The sequence below is a fragment of the Oryctolagus cuniculus genome, chromosome 15 (genome assembly GCF_051225735.1).
Source record: "Oryctolagus cuniculus isolate XC-2025 breed Fujian yellow rabbit chromosome 15, ASM5122573v1, whole genome shotgun sequence".
Taxonomy (NCBI): domain Eukaryota; kingdom Metazoa; phylum Chordata; class Mammalia; order Lagomorpha; family Leporidae; genus Oryctolagus; species Oryctolagus cuniculus.
This window is the reverse complement of record NC_142881.1, coordinates 25,637,751-25,656,227: the sequence shown is the minus strand read 5'-3', so window position 1 is coordinate 25,656,227 and position 18,477 is coordinate 25,637,751. Positions and strand designations below refer to the sequence as shown.

At 46.0% G+C, this 18,477-nt stretch overlaps 1 protein-coding gene across 9 annotated transcripts in view; it reads right to left on the bottom strand.

Annotated features, from left to right (window-relative positions):
• Positions 1–18,477, bottom strand: part of CFAP43 (cilia and flagella associated protein 43) — a 128,501-nt gene that overhangs the window by 99,399 nt on the left and 10,625 nt on the right. For 2 of the 9 annotated variants that reach the window (XM_089314342.1, XM_070057269.2), the window contains exons 1-3: positions 14,902–15,107; positions 13,659–13,912; positions 9,412–9,508 (exon numbers count right to left, since the gene is read on the bottom strand). In XM_089314342.1, the coding sequence (XP_089170468.1) occupies positions 9,412–9,508; positions 13,659–13,912; positions 14,902–14,966 (416 nt within the window). In that variant the 5' untranslated portion in view covers positions 14,967–15,107. Of the gene's footprint in view, positions 1–9,411; positions 9,509–13,414; positions 13,506–13,658; positions 13,913–14,901; positions 15,110–18,477 lie in introns of those variants that run through there. The other 7 variants (XM_089314343.1, XM_089314347.1, XM_070057270.2 and 4 more) reach the window with 5 other exon arrangements.

Genomic DNA, 18,477 nt, shown 5'->3' with positions numbered 1-18,477 from the left:
CTTGTGGCTACTGCCCACATTGGTCCCTCAATTTAACCTCCGACCCTGCTGTGTTCCTCTGGCTGTTTCTCTCCCATGCTCTAAAGCATCCATTTTTTAATATTCTCCATCTCTAGAAGCTTCTAATCCTCTCACCTCCCTTTCAATTTCAGTAAGTGACCCTGATTTCCATGAAGTAAAAAGAAGCTATCAGCTGAGAATTCCGCAATTTTTGCCAGCATGCACACTTGTTCGTGTCTGCATGGTTAAAATTCTCACACTCCTCCTACCTCAGGCCAGTCTCCCCATCTGTGCTCCGGATCCTTCAGGCCTTGCCTTCTTAGGAACATCATCGGATCCTTATGACCTTTTCTTCTACACCCTCAGCCTCCCCCTCTCCCCCAACTCCTTCCTGCCAATCCTAGCTAGAGTACACATCCACACCATCGTTAAAATGCCTCTCTTCAGTCTCATCGTTCTGCATCCCTCTCGCCTGCCCTTCCCATCAAGCCAAACTCCTACACTGACATATTCTAGATTCATTGCCTCTGGTCCTTTATCCCCACTCTCTCCTCATCCCCAGGATACCAGCCTCCTATCACCATTACTCCAGGGACACACCTCTGTGCAAGATTCACAGATCTCTGCTTCATCCTAAATCTAAAAGGCATAACTCAGTCCTTACGTAACTCCACTTCTGCAGAATCTGACTCTGCTCACCTTACTACCTTCCGGAATGACTCTTGGATCTCTGTCAGATACCTCTTATTTATATTTATATAAATTATATACTTTTTACAATTATATAAATTTATATACTTATTATATAAATTATATACTTATTTTATTTTTTAAAAAGATTTATTTTATTTGAAAGGCAGAGTTAGAGAGTCTTCCACCCACTGGTTCACTCCCCAGATGGCTGCAACAGCTGGAGCTGCGCTGATCTGAAGCCAGGAGCGAGGAGCTTCTTCCGGGTCTCCCATGTGGATGCAGGGGCTCAAGGTCTTGGGCCATCTTCTACTGCTTTCCCAGGCCATAGCAGAGAGCTGGATCGGAAGTGGAGCAGCAGGGCCTTGGCCTGCCACCCATATGGGATGCTGGCACTGCAGGTGGCAGTTCTACCTGCTACACCATAGCACCGGCCCCCAGGACACTTCTTATCCTGTTGGTCTCAAATGTATCTGATGTCTTGACTACCTCTTGTGCCTAGCAGACTCTGCACCCATCCAACTCTGTGTGGACTTTGACTAACTTCATGTGGACACACCCTACCTGTGCCTCACTACACACCTGCTTCATGTACATGGCAAGCAAATGCACCCTCAGTTCAGCTCTATCTCTGCCTCCTTCCCTGGGGTTCCCTGCTAAGAATGGGCCCATGAGCTGTTGCCTCAGTCTCTTGTTTCTGCAGAACCCAGGCTGAGGCATATCTGTACCCTACCCACCTCCCTCCATGGCTACTCCTTATAAGCCTGTGAAGGGGGTTCCTCCTCCTCATTTAGTCCTTCCCATAGGTGTTCCTCTGGGTTCTTTGCTAAGTTTCTCTTTAAGTGTTCTTATTCAGTTTTAGCATTTAACCAATTTAACAACTCCCAAATATTTCTCTCTTGCACACTCTCTGCTGAGCTCCTCTCCTGGATATCTGTGGTAGAGGCATATTGTGTCTCCTGAAGTCTGTTCTCCATTTCTCTTTCTCATGGACAGAACCCTTGATTTTTAGTCAGGCACACAGTCCCTCACCCCAGGACCATATTCTCAGCATCTCATTAGCTAGACATAGTTGAGGCCAACCTGGAAAAGGGATCAAATTGGCAGTGGTGTGTGCATCCTCCAAGATATGCACTAAAGGAGGTTTGCACGCAACCCTTCATTCTTGTCCTTTCTCTGGCTCCCCAAAATAAATGGGGATATCTCCATTTGAGACTAGCATTGACGACAGCACAGAAGGACTGGCAGGGCAGCAAGACAGTGGGACTGGCCCCTGGCACCGAGAAGACACTGTACCATAGGCTGCTCGCATCCAGGCAATTGCATGAGAGACAAGGCAACTTCTGCTGGTGATCTGGGTTTCTGTGACAGTAACTGCACCTAAATCACGATATGTAACTGCCAACTAGACATTTCCATGTACTGATCTGAGACTCCCTCCATTCAATTTGTCCCCCAGCTCGTCTTCCATATTGCTTCCTCCCTCTTCTCTCCTCACATGTCCTCCATATCTTTCTGAATAGCACCAGAATGTCCCTGAGTTGCCTAAGCCACAACTCTGGGTGCAGCCCTTGACCAATGCCCTGCCCTCAGCACCACATCTAACACTCAGTCAGTCAGCAGGGCCCATGTTGTTGCCTCCCAAACATCTCCACTTCCCTCATCCCCAGTTCATGCCACATCCGTCTCCCACCTGGCCTATCCCAGCCTCCAAATGGATGTCCTTCCCTCTTCCCTCTTCCCTCTGATACACCTTCCACAGTGAGCTGAGAGGAGTCTCAGTTGTGGATTGATATTGCCACATCCCTGCTTAAATCCCTCTCCAGCTTCCCGTGCCTTTAGGATAAAGGATATGCCTGTTAGCATGGCTTATATGCAGGGTGCACACCCTTCCCAATGTACCCAGGAGAAGAAGCCCACTGTAGCTCCACTGCTCTGCATGAATTACTAGGAGCATCGCCCTTTCACTCTTCAGAGCATCCTGATTTGGAAGATAAATGAAATGATCGCCTGTTTATAAGGCTGCCCGTAAGCTGGCCTCAGGCTCTGATCCAGGCTTGCTTTTCTCATGGCTAATCTGTTGTTCCCATCAATATGACCTCTTAGTTAAGACCACTGTATTTTCTCACTTCTCCTTTTTCATAATGCTGATTTTTACTCACTTTTTATTTAGGTATCGCCATAGATTAACTGTGGCTCCCCCCAAATTCATATGTTGATAGCCTAACCCCCAGTCCCTCAGAATGAGACCTTATTTGTAAACAGGGTCTTTATAGAGGTAACCAAGTTAAAATGAAATCATCAGGGTGGGCCCCAATCCACTGTGACTGGTGTCCTTATAAAAAGAGGACATTTGGAGATGGGTGCTGGTGCAGCATGTTAAGTTGCCATTTGGGATGCCTGTGTCCCATATCAGAGTGCCTGGGATCAGGTTCCAGCTCTACTTCTTTTTTTAAGATTTTATTTATTTGAGAGGTAGAGTTACAGACAGTGAGAGGGAGAGACAGAGAGAGAGGTTTTCCATCCACTGGTTCAGATTCCAAATGGCCACAATGGCCAGAGCTGTGCCGATCCAAAGCCAGGAGCCAAGTGCTTCTTCCAGATCTCTCATGTGGGTGCAGGGGCCCAAGGACTTGGGCCATCTTCTACTGCTCTCCCAGGCCACAGCAGAGAGCTGGACTGGAAGAGGAGCAGCCGGGACTAGAACCAGCCCCCATATGGGATGCCAGCGCCACAGGCAGAGGATTAACCTATTGTGCCACGGTGCTGGCCCCCTAGCTCTACTTCTGATTCAACTTCCTCTGTTAATGCACCTGGGAGGCAGCAAATAATGACCCAAGCACTTGGGTGCCTGTCACTCATGTAGGAGACCTGGATGAAGCTCTTGGCTCATGGCTTTGGTTGGCTGATGTAGAGTTTTGTGGAGTGAACTAGCAGATGGAAGATTTCTCTCTCCGCCTTTCAAATAAATAAATTAACAAATAATCTTTTTTTAAAAGGGGCGGGACATTTGGAACAGATGCACACACAGGGAGGATACCATGTTACGATGAAGGCGGAGAACTGGGTGATGATTCTACACACCAAGAACCACCACAGCCAGCCAGTAAGTCCACAGAAGCTGGCAAGAGGCTTGGGACTGAGTGTCTCTCACCACCCTCAGAGGCAAACAACCCTGCTGATACCTTGGTTTCAGAGTTCTAGTCTCCAGCACATGAGACAGTACATTTCTGCTGTGTAAGACACCCAGGTTGTGGAACGTGGTTGTGGCAGGCCTCGCATGACCTCCCCTTCCCAGGAAGCTTTCCCGCTCCACCCTCAGACTAGAGGAGGCATGTCTCCCATGTGTTCCCACTGTGCTTTACATCAGAGGGAGCTACACAAGAGCTCAGATCCCTCCAGATCTAAATCCCACTTGGCAACTCACCAACCATACATGTTTAGACAAGTAGCTTATAGGTACCAAAAAATTCAAACTTGGAAAAAAGAAAAACTGTGTTGACTTGATTTCTCATATCCCTGGAAAGAACTTTCCAACAAGCTTCCTTGAACAAAGGATGGACTTTATACCTTGCTTTAACTCTGACACTCCTAGTGAACTTAACTTTATCGCAGTGTGTTCATTAAGAGTTCCTTCCTTGTATAATGAGAGCAGGCATGGTTCCATAGGTTAGAATTTAACTCTACAGGGGGCTGATATGGTGGTGTAGCATGTAAAGCCATGGCCTGCAGTGTCAGCATCCCATACGGGCATCGGTTCAAGTCCCGGCTGCTCTACTTCGGATCCAATTCTCTGCTATGGCCTAGGAAAGCAGTGGAGGATGAACCAAGTACTTGGGCCTCTGGGGAGTGAACCAGCAGATGGAAGACTCTCTTTTTCTCTCTCTCTTTCTCTCCCTGCCTCTCCTCTCTCTGTGTGTAACTCTGCCTTTCATATAAACAAACTAAATCTTAAAAAAAAAAAAAAAGAATTGAACTCTACAATAGACATGATGTTATGATTGTAGAATAGTGAAATTTAAGCTGCTATGGTTTTTAAAGACTTCTGGAAAACTAAGCCTTCTTATACTAAACCTAGAAATTCTATTTAGCCATTCCCCTCCCTTTTTTAAACTCTTTGTGTATGTGTGTGTTTAGACGTATTTATTTGAAAGGCAGTGTAATAAAGAGGGAGAGAGGGAGAGAAGGAGGGAAGGAGAGAGGAAGAGCCTGAGAGAGAGGAAGAGGGAAAGGGAGAGGGACAGGGAGAGAGAGAATATGAATCTTCTATTTGCTGGTTCACTCCCCAAATGGCAGCAATGGCTGGGAGCCTGGAACTCCATGCTGGTCTCCCACATGGACGGCAGAATCTCAAGTACTTGGGCCACCTTCTGCTGCTTTCTAGGCATATCAGCAGGAAGGTGGATTGGAAGCAGAGCAGCTAGGACTGGTATCACTAGTGGTAGTTTAACCTGTTACATCACAATGCCAGCCCCTGAGTGTGGTCTGAATATTTGTGTCCCTTCCCCCATGATGATGGTATTAAGAAGTGCAGCCTTTGGGCAGTAAGGAGGTCATGAGGGCCTGAGTAGGACCCTGAACGCTAGTTCATGCCTTCTACCACGTGAGGATACAGTGAGGAGGCACAATCAGAATCAGGAAGCAGACACTCACCAGATGCCAAAGCTATTGGCGCCTTGATCTTGGATTTCCCGCTCTCCAGAACTGTGAGCAATACATTTCTGTTGCTTGTGAGCTCCCTCATCTATGGATTTGTTTTAGCAGCTCCAATGCCCTACAGCAGGAACCAGCTTCTTCATCTTTCTGCTGGTTCTATTATGAAGTAGTCATGTAAAATTTCCCTCTGTACTCAATCTGTTGGAAAATTCTGTTGTAATATATAACCTCCCTATGTTTCAGTTTCTCTAAAATGAGGATCATCATGGATATCTCATAGGTCTTTTGTGAGAATTAAATGGGCTGATGCACTGGAAATCATGGTAACTGCATTTCTGATGAAACTGGTAGTGTTGGTCAGCCAGAATACAGCAATTAGCCTATCTTATTCTTTCTGTTTATGGATCCTGCCAGCCCAGGACTACAGTATGAGTTCAGTCACCACTTATGCAAATAATATAGAAGTGAATTATTTTTTTTAACATAAGAAGATACAATATCCTTGGACATATTCCTTCTAGAAATCAAATCATGATATTTCAGCTCCTGCTGCTCCGATTTCCGAAAGTTCACATCTTTTGAACTCTCCCTGAATTATCTCTGGGAGTCCCAAGGGACTGATCCCAGAGTTTCACAGACTAACTGCTGTCACCAAGTTGCATCCTCTTCTTGTTTATCTCCCAGCTCCCCCTTGTCCAGGCTCATGACCAGGAAAGCCACTTGAGAAAGCCTGAGGCTGGTGACCTCAATCCTAGGACTAAGTCCCAGGCACACTGTCTTTGAAGCACCCTGTTCATCTCCCAGCTCCAAACTTTGGGGTGCTGTCACAAAGGCCAGAGGGAGGGTCTCTGTCCCATCCCTGTTCCCACTTATTCAGGGGAGCCCTGGAGCTCCTCTGCCAATGCAGAGCCTCAAGGAGAATCTCCTCACGACAGAGCGTCTGTCCTCCCCGGTGCTCCTAATCCCTGAAGCTCATCTCTCCTTTCCCACTCAAAATCTCCAAAAAGAATTCCCCTCGGGTACTAAGACACACAAATAAAGTAGAAGGGAAGCAGTGGGGACAAGACACTCTGTCTCTAGTCTGACCCCATCTCAGCCTACTAAAAACACCCCATTACAGAAGTCTTAGCCTTTCCTACTAGGCTATTTCATGCCTTCTTATTATTTCTATCAGGGAGCAGGAGATAAAAACTACTGAATGGATTAAACCCAATGAACAAACTCAAATGCCTGTAGGTGTGAGGATGTTCACATAAGTGAATAAAATGTCCCAAATGTCCCACTTCTAGGTCAGCACTGGCCAATTTCTATAAAAGAGGCAGTTAGTAAGTATGTTTAACTTTGCAGACCACATATGGCCTTCTATCACAATCAAACTGCAATTATAGAGGAAAAGCAGCCAAAGACAGTTTGTAAGCAAATGAGCATGGCTTTGTTCTAATAAAACTTTATTTATAAAAACAAACAGTGGGCCGTGGCTCACTAGGCTAATCCTCCTTGCGGCACCGGCACACGGGGTTCTAGTCCCGGTTGGGGCACCAGATTCTGTCCCGGTTGCCCCTCTTCCAGGCCAGCTCTCTGCTGTGGCCAGGGAGTGCAGTGGAGGATGGCCCAAGTGCTTGGGCCCTGCACCCCATGGGAAACCAGGAGAAGTACCTGGCTCCTGTCATCGGATCAGCGCGGTGCACTGGCCGCAGTGCGCTGCCCGCAGCGGCCATTGGAGGGTGAACCAACGGCAAAGGAAGACCTTTCTCTCTGTCTCTCTCTCTCACTGTCCACTCTGCCTGTCAAAATAAATAAATAAAATAAATAAATAAATAAATAAAAAACAAACAGTGGGTCAGATTTGGCCTATATGGGCTGTAGTTTACTGACCCCTGCTTGAAGTGGTGGCAACCAATGTAGTAGCATTTAGTGTGAGTGGCAGCCATTCACTGGCCCATACCAGACTATTGCCATGTGGGGAGCATATCCAGGCTTGCCGATGTCCAAGAGAGGTCAGATAGTTTCTTTAAATTTAAAAAACATTTTATGTCCCAAACAATACTCATCTGTGTACTTGAATTAGCATGAAGATCATCATTTAAATCTCTAATTTAGGTAAATAAATATCATGTATGTAATACACATTGTTAGACACTGTGCACTCAATGAATTCTTAGAAAAAAATTTCTTTTTTCTTGTTATTTAAACATTTTCATTTTGAGTAACTCACATTGAGGTCTTTGCATTGGAGAAAAAACTTCTTAATATTCACAGGTTGTACTCAGATAAGTGGAGTGTTCTGCTTTTGGAACTATCAGTATTTATGCACTTGTGTTCCCACAAGCTGAGTATCCAAAACTGTGAGATAACAATTTCTCTTGTTTCAGCTACTCTTTCTGGGGTGCTCTTGTGACAATAGCCCTAGCAAGCTAACCCTCGTATCAACAGGAAGACAGATAAGCAAAATGGTAAATCTATACCATGGAATAGGAAGGAATGATTATTGGTATACAGAACAGCATTAGGGAACTTTAAAATAATTATGCTTCAAGAAAGAAACCAGGTCAAAAAATATTTACTATATGACTCCTTATACATACAGTTCTAGCAAATGGAAAAAGGGACAGAATCGTATCAGTGGCTGCCTGTGGAGAGGGCAGGGATGCGGTAAGGATATGTGGGACAAGTGCCAATAAGAAGGATGTGGTGATGGATATATTCATGCTCTTGACTATGCTGATGGTTTTGTTAGGCAGGAAGTTAGAAATTAGCCTATGTGTGTGAGAGGGGTCTGAGAAACTGGCAGGTCTGCAGAAGCCCAACATTTACATTTCAAAGTCCTGTCCAGACCTGATAACTTTCCAGGTGGTCCCAGCCCTTCCCCCGTGGGAAAACTAACACTAGCAATAAAACCATTACATCCTTCCTCCAAAGTAGGCATTCTAGAAAAACCCCTTGACCCACTGGGGTGCTGGCAAGACTCCCCCCTGTCTGATAACAAACCTGGGGAGGAATTTGCTACACACAAACCCTTTTTCCTGGAGGAGAAGGGGCAGTGGGTAGAGATTCCCTTAAAAACCAGGAATCTAAACAAAGACTGAGCGCTCAGTTCCCTGCTCTGCTGAGCCGCCCGCCTGGTCTGCTCAGGTGTATTCTCTCCATTCTACCATGCAACCTCGCTCTCCCCCAGTCTGAGTGACTAGGCACTCTATCTGTCCCTTCCGTTCTGACAGATGCCCTATCCCCAATAAAACTTTGTTACTCAGCTTTCTGTCTCATGACTGACTTCTTGAGGGAAGGCAAGAATCCCACAACTTCTCTATGGTGACAGTTTCATGAGTGTATACAAAAGTCAAAGCTCACCAAATTTAATACTTTATATATGAAGTTTATTTTGTGTTAATTATAGCCCAACAGAGCTGTTTTTTAAAAAATTTTACATAAACTAAAGGTGATTATCTGAACCTAGATTCAGGTTTCTGGAGCATTTATGGCTTCTCTTAATTAGACAAGCTTCCTCTGAAGCAGTTTATATCATGCATAGATGGAGAAATGGTGCAGAGTTCAAGCTGGTCACATGAAATGACCTGGCTAGACCAGAGAGCATCTTACCTGCTGCTGGTTCCTGCACACTGTCCAATGTGGTACACTGTCCCAGTCTGAACATAAGATTGCTCTGATGTTTCTTTAAAAAAAACACTTCAAATTGAGCTCTAATAAGAGACCATCATAATTTGAAGTTAAAAAATGCAAAAACTCAAAGGTACTATTTTTTAAAGAAAAGATGAAACTGTAGGTACTTATAAATGTATTATTTGCCTAAAAGTATTATAGTTGTTAATAAAGAAGGGGAATACTTATATAGTATATATATATATATATATATACTCATATAGTTTTTACTCTGACTGCCAAATTTCATGCCCAAATATAGCAATTATATTAAACCTTATGATTAGGATTTTTATTCCTTCAATTTTTGTTTCATATTTTTCATGTGTAAGTCCTGAAATAGAATCCAGAAGAATAAGATTAAAATGTAATCCAGTGAAAGGTTTTACTCAGGATGATGTCACTTACCAGAGGGCCAGTTCAAATTCTGGGAGAGATGAGTAAGTAGCCAGGTAGGTACCACAGTAACTGAATGACAATAATGTGTAATCCAGAAGAACATTGCCTAAAATGTAAAATCCATCATGAAAATGTGATTATTCAGTTCAGGTTAATGATGGTCTTATGGTTTATTTCCCCTTCTAATGATCTTCACTTAATTTAAAAGCATTTAGCTGTTAGAATAAAAGATACACTGGCTGACTTCAGTCTATGAACAGAAAGCTAAGAGCAAAGTTAAAGACTTGTTTTTGATAAATATTAGAGTGGATCAAGAGCCAAAATTCTTTCTCGCATTTTCTTCTGTTTACCTGTGAAAATACATACAAGTGGGGCCGGCACTGTGGCATAGTGGGTTAAGCTGCCGCTTGCAGTGTTGGCACCCCATATGGGTGCCGGTTAAAGTTCTGGCTGCTCCACTTCCCATCCAGCTCTCTGCTATAGCCTGGGAAAGCAGTAAAAGATGGCCCAAGTCCTTGGGCCCCCGCAGCCATGTGGCAGACTTGAAAGAAGCTCCTGGCTTTGGATCAGCCCAGCTCCAGCCATTGGCAGCCAACTGGGGAGTGAACCAGTGGATAGAAGACCTCTCTCTCTCTCTGCCTCTCCTTCTCTCTGTGTGTAACTCTGACTTTCAAATAAATAAATAAATCTTAAAACACACACACACACACACGCAAATTTTCTCTAACTGGAACTTTGCTATGGCAAAATATTAAGTATTATATATAATCCACCTGTTAAAAAGTTAGAATTCGGTGTTACAGACTACTCGTTTTTTGCTTACATTATTTTGAGCACCTTATCATTCTTTCTTTAAAAACTTGATTTTTAATGTTTGCATAATACCTCCTGATGGTATGCTTTAACTTATTTAGCCACATTTATATTGTTGGGGATATCGGTTGTTTCTCATCTTTTGCTATTTTAACTTTGTGACATAACTCTTTTGCACAGAAATCTTTGACAGTATTTCTGAATACTCTATTTCCTTAACATTGAATCCTACTTCTTGAAATGTGTTTACTGGGTAAATATTTATTTCCTGGAAAGGCCTTATCAATTTATACTCCTACCTTCAACAAACAAGGGCACTACCCATTTCACTACTCAGCCTGCCAATAAACTTTAAAAAACTGATAGAAAAAATACCATCTTAGCTTAGACTACACTTTTTTAAATGAACAATGAGATGAAATAGTGTTTGATGTCTTTGATCATGTGTGGTTTTGTCATTTGTCTGGGTATTTTCCTTTTCCATGGTTCTAATGTCTGTTTTTTTATTTAATAAATGTTCTGAAAATATTTGATCATTATTCCAAATATTTTCCTTAGTGTATTATTTGCCTTTCCATTTTATAGTATTTTTGATGTTCCTTTTTTTTTTTTTTTTTTTTTTGACAGGCAGAGTGGACAGTGAGAGAGAGAGAGAGACAGAGAGAAAGGTCTTCCTTTGCCGTTGGTTCACCCTCCAATGGCCGCCGCGGCCGGCGCGCTGCGACCGGCGCACCACGCTGATCCGATGGCAGGAGCCAGGAGCCAGGTGCTTTTCCTGGTCTCCCATGGGGTGCAGGGCCCAAGCACCTGGGCCATCCTCCACTGCACTCCCTGGCCACAGCAGAGGGCTGGCCTGGAAGAGGGGCAGCCGGGACAGAATCCGGCGCCCCGACCGGGACTGGAACCCGGTGTGCCGGCGCCGCTAGGCGGAGGATTAGCCTAGTGAGCCGCGGCGCCGGCTGATGTTCCTAAGTTTTTAATTGGTATGTAATTAAATTTGTCAATCTTTTTATTTTTTCCCCTTTATATGGGAAGTCCTCCCCATCCTGAAATCATTTCAATATTCTGTCATATTTTCTTCTACTTTTCAAATGGGTTTGTTGTTTGAATGCTTATTTTCATCTGACATGTTTTGCTGTAAAGTATAACATGAATGTCTCATGTGATAACTTTGTTCAAATACTCAGTTTTCTTCACACCACTGTAGAATAATCAGGGTAGGTGAGAGCTTCTTTCATCCCAACTAGGCTGTTACAGACTCTAGATTCTGTCCCAGACTTCTTTACCATGTCCACTGAGCTGCAGCTCCCCGTACCAGAACCACACTGCTAATTACCAAAGCGCCATCTTTTTTTTTAAAGACCTGCTGCCTTACTGTCATTCTGTTTCAGATTATTCTTTTTTTTTATTTTCCAGATGAACTCAAATTATTTAAGTACTCCTTGTTCAGTAAAACACTTGATAAACCTATGAACTACTTCCTGTGACAAATACCAGAAATACATTTATCTTTAATAATCAGGCTTTCCATCCAGGACTATATTACTACCTTTTAAAAAATTTGTAAGGCAGTGATTCTTGTAGTTTTCTTCATCTGGATCACTCATATTTCCTCTAATTATTTAGAACTTCTAACTGCATGGATATTCATTTTGAAACCAGCATCTTACTGGGCATTCTTGAATTAGTCCTAGAAGACTGTGTATTATCCATCATAACTACAGGCTGTTCCAGTTTTATTTTGTATTGCATTGACTAGAACTTCCAGGTTGATGTTAAATAATAATGGTAATAACAGGTATTTTGGTGGTTTCTTCCTAATTTTATTGTGAATTCCCTTAGGGTTTTATTATTCAATATGAGCACTGGCTACTGGTTTGAAATAACTTTTCCATTGCTTAGAAGAGATCACAGGGGCCAGCACTGTGGTGCAGTGGGTTAAAGCCCCAGCCTGCAGTGCCAGCATCCGATATGGGTGCCGGTTCAAGTCCCAGGTGCTCCACTTCTCACCCAGCTTTCTGCTGTGGCCTGGGAAAGCAGTGGAAGATGGCCCAAGTCCTTGGGCCCCTCACCCAAGTGGGAGGCCTGGAAGAAGCTCCTGGCTCCTGGCTTTGGATTGGCTCAGCTCTGGCCATTGCAGTCATTTAGGGAGTGAATCAGTGGAATGGAAGATCTCTCTCTCTCTCTCTGTCTCTGTCTCTCTCTGGCTCTACTTCTCTCTGAAACTCTTTCAAAATAAAATTGAAAAATTCTTTAAAAAAAAGAGAGAGAGATCATAGTCAAATAACCAAGCTGGGGAAATTTTAAAGATGAAGAGTAGTTACAGTCCACACAGACTGTTCTCATGAATGGGCTCATGCTTTAAAATGTGTCCTAACTGGGGCCAGTGCTATGGCGTAGTGGGTAAGGCCTCCACCTGCAGTGCCAGCATCCCAAATAGGTGCTGGTTCAAGTCCCGGGTATTCCAGTTCCCACCCAGCTCTCTGCTGTGGCCTGGGAAAGCAGTAGAGGATGGGCCAAGTCCTTGGGCCTCTGCACCTGTGTGGGAGACCCAGAAGATGCTCCTGGCTCCTGGCTTCGGATCGGCGCAGCTCTGGCCATTGTGGCCAATTGAGAAATGAACCAGTGGATGGAAGACCTTTCTCTTTCTCTCTCTCCTTCTCTCTCTGTGTAATTATTTCAATAAATGTTTTTTAAAAAATAAAAAGTATCCTAATCTATTGAGAATACAGGCAAATTTCCCCACAAATACAATGTAATAATTACAGTGAAGGCTCTTATTTAACCCAGCAGGCTAGAGAGCTGAGACCAGCCCCAATCATGAGCTTTCTGTCCATGATATGTTAAATGAAGGCCTCCATACCCTCTGTGTTAGATGGAGGCCCTAAGTCAATGTGCAGCAGTCAGTCAGGGTCAGCTGTGGGAGTGAACAGTAACCCAAAGGCCAGGTAATACTGATGGAGCACTCGGCCTATACAGTTTCATCAAACACCACTACAGCCTTAAAATTGGATACTACCTTAGTCCCCATTTCATGTGTGAGGAAACTGAGGATCATGGAGTCATCTTAGAGTCTGTACAAATATCAACTCAACAGGATTTCAATAAATCATTAGGAAAGAAAAACTCCTTGCTCTGATAAAGGCAATAGAATCCCCTGGCCCAGTGCTTCTCAAAATTTGATGTGCATGTCAATCACCTGGAGAATCTTGTTAAAATGCAGATTCTGATTCAGTAGGTCTGTGGTGGGAGTCAGCTCCTGCTTTTACAACCAGCTTCCCAGGTAGCACCAATACTGCTGGCAAGGAGGCCACACTGTGAGGAGAAGGCTCTAGCCTACTTAATAAAATCATTTGTGATTGGCATGAATCCATCAAAATAATTTTTAAAAAACCTAAACAGCCTTCACTTATAAGAACTAATGAGAAAGCGCTCCAGGATACCTTTTAATTTGGTCCTTCTGGTCAATCCAGGAAAGTTGTATATGTAGATGAGGGGCTTTAGTCTCCGGTCAGAAAAAGCCACAACTTCATAAGGAATGTTAGTTGCCATGACGCCCACAATTCCATTGATACACTGGAGCACGGTCTTCTTCTTGGTTTCAATATTAATAAATATTACATAATTCCCACTGGAGTAGCAAATGGTCTTGTCGTTGACAAAGTGCACATTCTGCTTAGGGAATCCTTGCACCCATCTTTGGGGAGAGATATGTCACCATCGATATAATGCATTTCAAAAAAATTTTTTTCTCTTTTAACAAAAGGTCATCGAAAATATTTGAAATATATCTACTTTACCTCCCCATACCTCCCCCAATGTTTAAAAGAACACATAAGCTGGTTGTGAGATCAGTTTGAGTCAATACACCACAGAAATTTTAGGCATAAAGTTCCATAAGTCTCAAGGGAATTCTTCAACGTTCTTGTCAAGAAAGCCCTCCAATCAAAGCCTCTGAATGTCTCGGGACTTCTGGGGGCTTGGAAGAGAAACAGTGACACCACCACCAAGAGACAAGAGCCTGTTTCTATCAGAAAACAGTCATCATGATCCATTCTCCATCAATCAGTTTTGACTTTTCAAAACTATACACCAAAGGAACTTAACTGTTAAGTAAGGAATGTGTGGCAGGTGCATGCTAGGAGGAGGGAGAGTCTGAGGGGAAGGGGGCACTGTTTTTATTTAAATATTAAGGTGGAGGAGAAGGCCAGTGAAGAGCGCCGGTTGGGTGGGCAGCCCTGGGGAAGGGGCCGGGAGACCCAGGCAGCACCGGGAGAGGAGCCTGCACGGAACACGGCCGTGGCAACACTCTAGCCCATGGAAGGGAAGGGCCACCACCAGCACTGGACGCTCTTCAGAGGCCACTATAAAATCAAATAAATCCAAAGTGGGCGGATGGGCGTTAGAAGGAAGGGACTGCGGGGCCCGACGCTGGGGAAAATCACCAGAGAACAAGAACGGGGTGGGGCCGCGGTGCCCGCAGGGGTCAAGGGGGCCGGGAATGCCGGGCTGGAAACAGGGGAGGAGCCCTGCGCAAGCGAGGGTCAGGCTCGCCGCGAAACCAAAGGGGACACGACCACCGCGGGCGGCTCTGCAGGAAGGGGAGGCTGCGGGAGAAGAGGTCCCGCACGGAGGTCAGGAGTTCCCGCAAGACCCAAGGCGGTCGAGGGGCCGCAGATGCCGCACCTCACGGACAGGTTTGCGCCTCCGGCGGATGAGGGACCCTCTTCTCGCTCCCGACCTTGCGCCATGGCTGTTTTTCTCTCAGCCGGGAGGCAGCCAGCAAACACCGGACCGCAGGTGCGCGGAGTACCGTTACTCCGCAGCCGGCTGCTGCCCGGCCCTCCCCACGCTCCGCTGTTTACACCCGTATCCAGGAGACCGCAACCCCTGCGCCCGTTGGCTCTGCCCGTTGGGCCTGCGCTCTCTAGAGCCGGGCGGATTGGTGAGAGCGCTGCCGAGCCCCGGCCAATGGGCAAGCGAGGCGTGAAGCAAGGGGGCGGGCCCGTTAATGCGAGAGTTTAGGTGGTGACGCTGGCCCGGGGGCAGGTAGCCATAATTCAGTGTCGGTAGCAGACGGTAGTTTTGGGTGCTGGCCGTGCCAGATGCTGTTGCAAGCGCCATGTGGGCATTGTTTTATTTAATCTTCACATCCCCCATCAGGCCTGTTTTACCAATGAGGGAAAGTGTAGCCGCAGGCCAGAAAGCTGAGTGGCGCCTAAGCCCCTCACGCCCGCCTAACAATTCTCATGTACCCTCTGCGACGTCGAGGGAGCGCACAGCTTCGGGAGGTGCCCTGGCAGAACCCATCCCATGCGATCTCCCATTCCTCAGCCTCCTTCCCTCCACTGCCCCCCCCCCCCACTTGCTTCTGTGAACGTTTCCAGAACCAAAATGGCGCTGCCTTTGTCAACCCTAACAAAAATGTTAAATAAATAAAGCCAGGAGGTTATGAAGAAAGGCTTCTTAACGATTGCCTGTTGGTAGCTATCACTAAAGACTCTTCCCGGGCCATCTCACTACCCAGAAGCTTCTGCAGTCTGCCACAAACAGTACCAGCCACAGCCCCTCCTCAGCGTTGGGCCAGTACCCCAGGGCTGTGGGAATGTGTCTGCTGGCTACCCTGCTTCCGGGTCCTTGCCCCCGTATGAGATAAGAACTCCGCCGGCGCTGTGGCTCACTAGGCTAATCCTCCACCTTGCGGCGCCGGCACACTGGGTTCTAGTCCCGGTTGGGGCGCCGGATTCTGTCCCGGTTGCCCCTCTTCCAGGCCAGCTCTCTGCTGTAGCCAGGGAGTGCAGTGGAGGATGGCCCAAGTACTTGGGCCCTGCACCCGCATGGGAGACCAGGAGAAGCACCTGGCTCCTGGCTTTGGATCAGCGCGGTGCGCCGGCCGCAGTGGCGATTGGAGGGTGAACCGACGGCAAAGGAAGACCTTTCTCTCTGTCTCTCTCTCTCTCACTGTCCACTCTGCCTGTCAAAAAAAGAGAGCGAGAGATAAGAGCAGGATTGATTGAAGGAGGGAGGATAAGTACACATTCAGACAGGCAGCCCCACCAGCAGAGAGAGAGACTGAGCTCTCCGGCCTGGCGGACCCCTGCCTTGGGTAGGGAGTGGCACCCTAATTGAATATACAAAAGAATATACAAATAGAGTGGGCATTTGGGCGAGGCTTAGTGTGGGTGATGACCCCTGGGGTAGGTTTTCGTGGCGTCTCAAGTGGAGCTCCGTTTACACGTGTTCCAACATGGTGTCTTCATGGCATTGGAGGAGACTTGGGTGCAATATGGGAGAGTGGGTGGGTGTGCTGGATTGGCATGCAAGGGGGTGGAGTTAGGGCACAGGGCTAGAGGCAGACACTTCGGGAAATCTTCCAGCTTTTTTCTTCCCTGCCAGACTGACTGCCTGGCCCGGTATCAACTGTGGCCAAAGATTGTTGTTTCAGAAAAACAACATACTTGATAAAATCATCCTCTTTTTCTTGTTGTTGCAGTTTTCACGGTTATATTTAAACACAAATAAAATGTGCACTGGAGCTGGCTGTTCATTTTCTTCACTGCACAGCCTGGCACTGGGATTGGTGACTCTGATGGCCAGCTGGGCTGCCCTCTCCGTGGAGGCTTTGTGCTTCTCACCGAAGCTCCTTGATTGTGGACTAGGAACTTCTGGAAGCCAGCGGGCAGCATGAGTTTTGTTTTCTTCTTGCTTCTGTAACCAGTGTTGGACGTCAAGATCTGGCCCTTGACTCTTGTCTGCACCCTGTTAATACCTCTTGAGTTTCCACCAGTTACGTTTCTTGGACCTCTTTTTTGACAACCTTGGGCTTCACTAGGGTGTCTGAAGGAGCCCGTGATGCCGAATAAAAGGTTGCCACTTCCATAGGCAGTGCCAAGGGAGGGTGGGCAATTGTTCTCATTTTTAAGATGACTGTGTCCTATCTGGGATTGCCTGAGTTCAAATTGCAGCTCCATTTCCTATTCCAGCTTCCTGCTGATGGGCCTAGGAAGGCAGCAGAAGATGACCCAAGTGTGTGGACCTGTGCCACTAACATGAGGACCCAGAGAGAGTTCCTAGCTCCTGGCTTTGGCCTGGCCCAACCCTGACTATTTCAGGCACTTGGAGAATGAACCAGCAGACAGAAGAACCATCTCTGTCTCTGCCTTTCAAATAATTAGCAATTAACAGTTTTAAAACAAAAAACAGTCTCCATTGCCTCAGCCACCTTGAATATTTCCATTGCAGTGCTCTGGTATTCCCAAATAAATACATTATTCTTAAGGGAATCTCTCTCTCTCTCTCTCTCCCTCTCTCTCTCTTTCTCTCTCTCTCATTCACTCTCTTACTCTCTGACTCTCTCCCTCTCTCTCTCTTTCTCTCTCTCTCATTCACTCTCTCACTCTCTCCCCCTCTCTCTTTCTCTCACTGTTGATTTGGGCTATCACTTCCTTAGGTCTCCCCTTCTCATCTTACCAACTTCTCTCTTTCATTTCTTTCCCAAATATTTACTAAGCATGTCCCATGCACTCATGCCCTGGAACAAAACAGCCAATGAAACAGATTGATTTCCTTCTCCTTCCTTTTTTTTTTTAAGTTTGCTATTCAGTATTTATTGTTTATTGTGCTGTCTCCATGATTTATTTGGCATTGTTTCTCTTTTTTTTAAGACTTATTTAATTAATTGAAAGTCAGAGTTACACAGAGAGAGAAGGAGAAGCAAAGAGAGAGAGAGGTCTTCCATCTGCTGGCTCACTCCCCAGTTGGCCGCAACAGCTGGAGTTGTGCCGAGCCAGGAGCTTCCCATGCAGGTGCAGGGGCCCAAGGACTTGGGCCATCTTCTGCTGCTTTCTCAGGCCATAGCAGAGAGCTATATCAGGAGTGGAGCAGCTTGGACTCGAACTGGTGCCCATATGGGATATCGGCATGCAGGCAGCGGCTTTACTTGCTATGCCACAGTGCCAGCCCCTCTCCTTCCTTCTTGGAATTAGAGATTGGTGGGAGCTACGGAAGGGACTATATGTCCACTTCCTACACGATACAATTTTAGATTGAGATAAGAAGAGGCACATGGTATTATGAGTGCTGTGTTGGCCTGCTGACCAAGATCCTCCACTGGGCCAAGCTTCAGTCAACCTCCCAAGCCTGATTCTAGGCCCATCTGTACACTTCTTTGCAAAATCCAGTTTTCGCAGAGTCCTGCTAAGTCACTGCGGCCAGACCTGCTCCCCCTCCCATCATGTGATCATTCTCCATAACTTCTCAGGT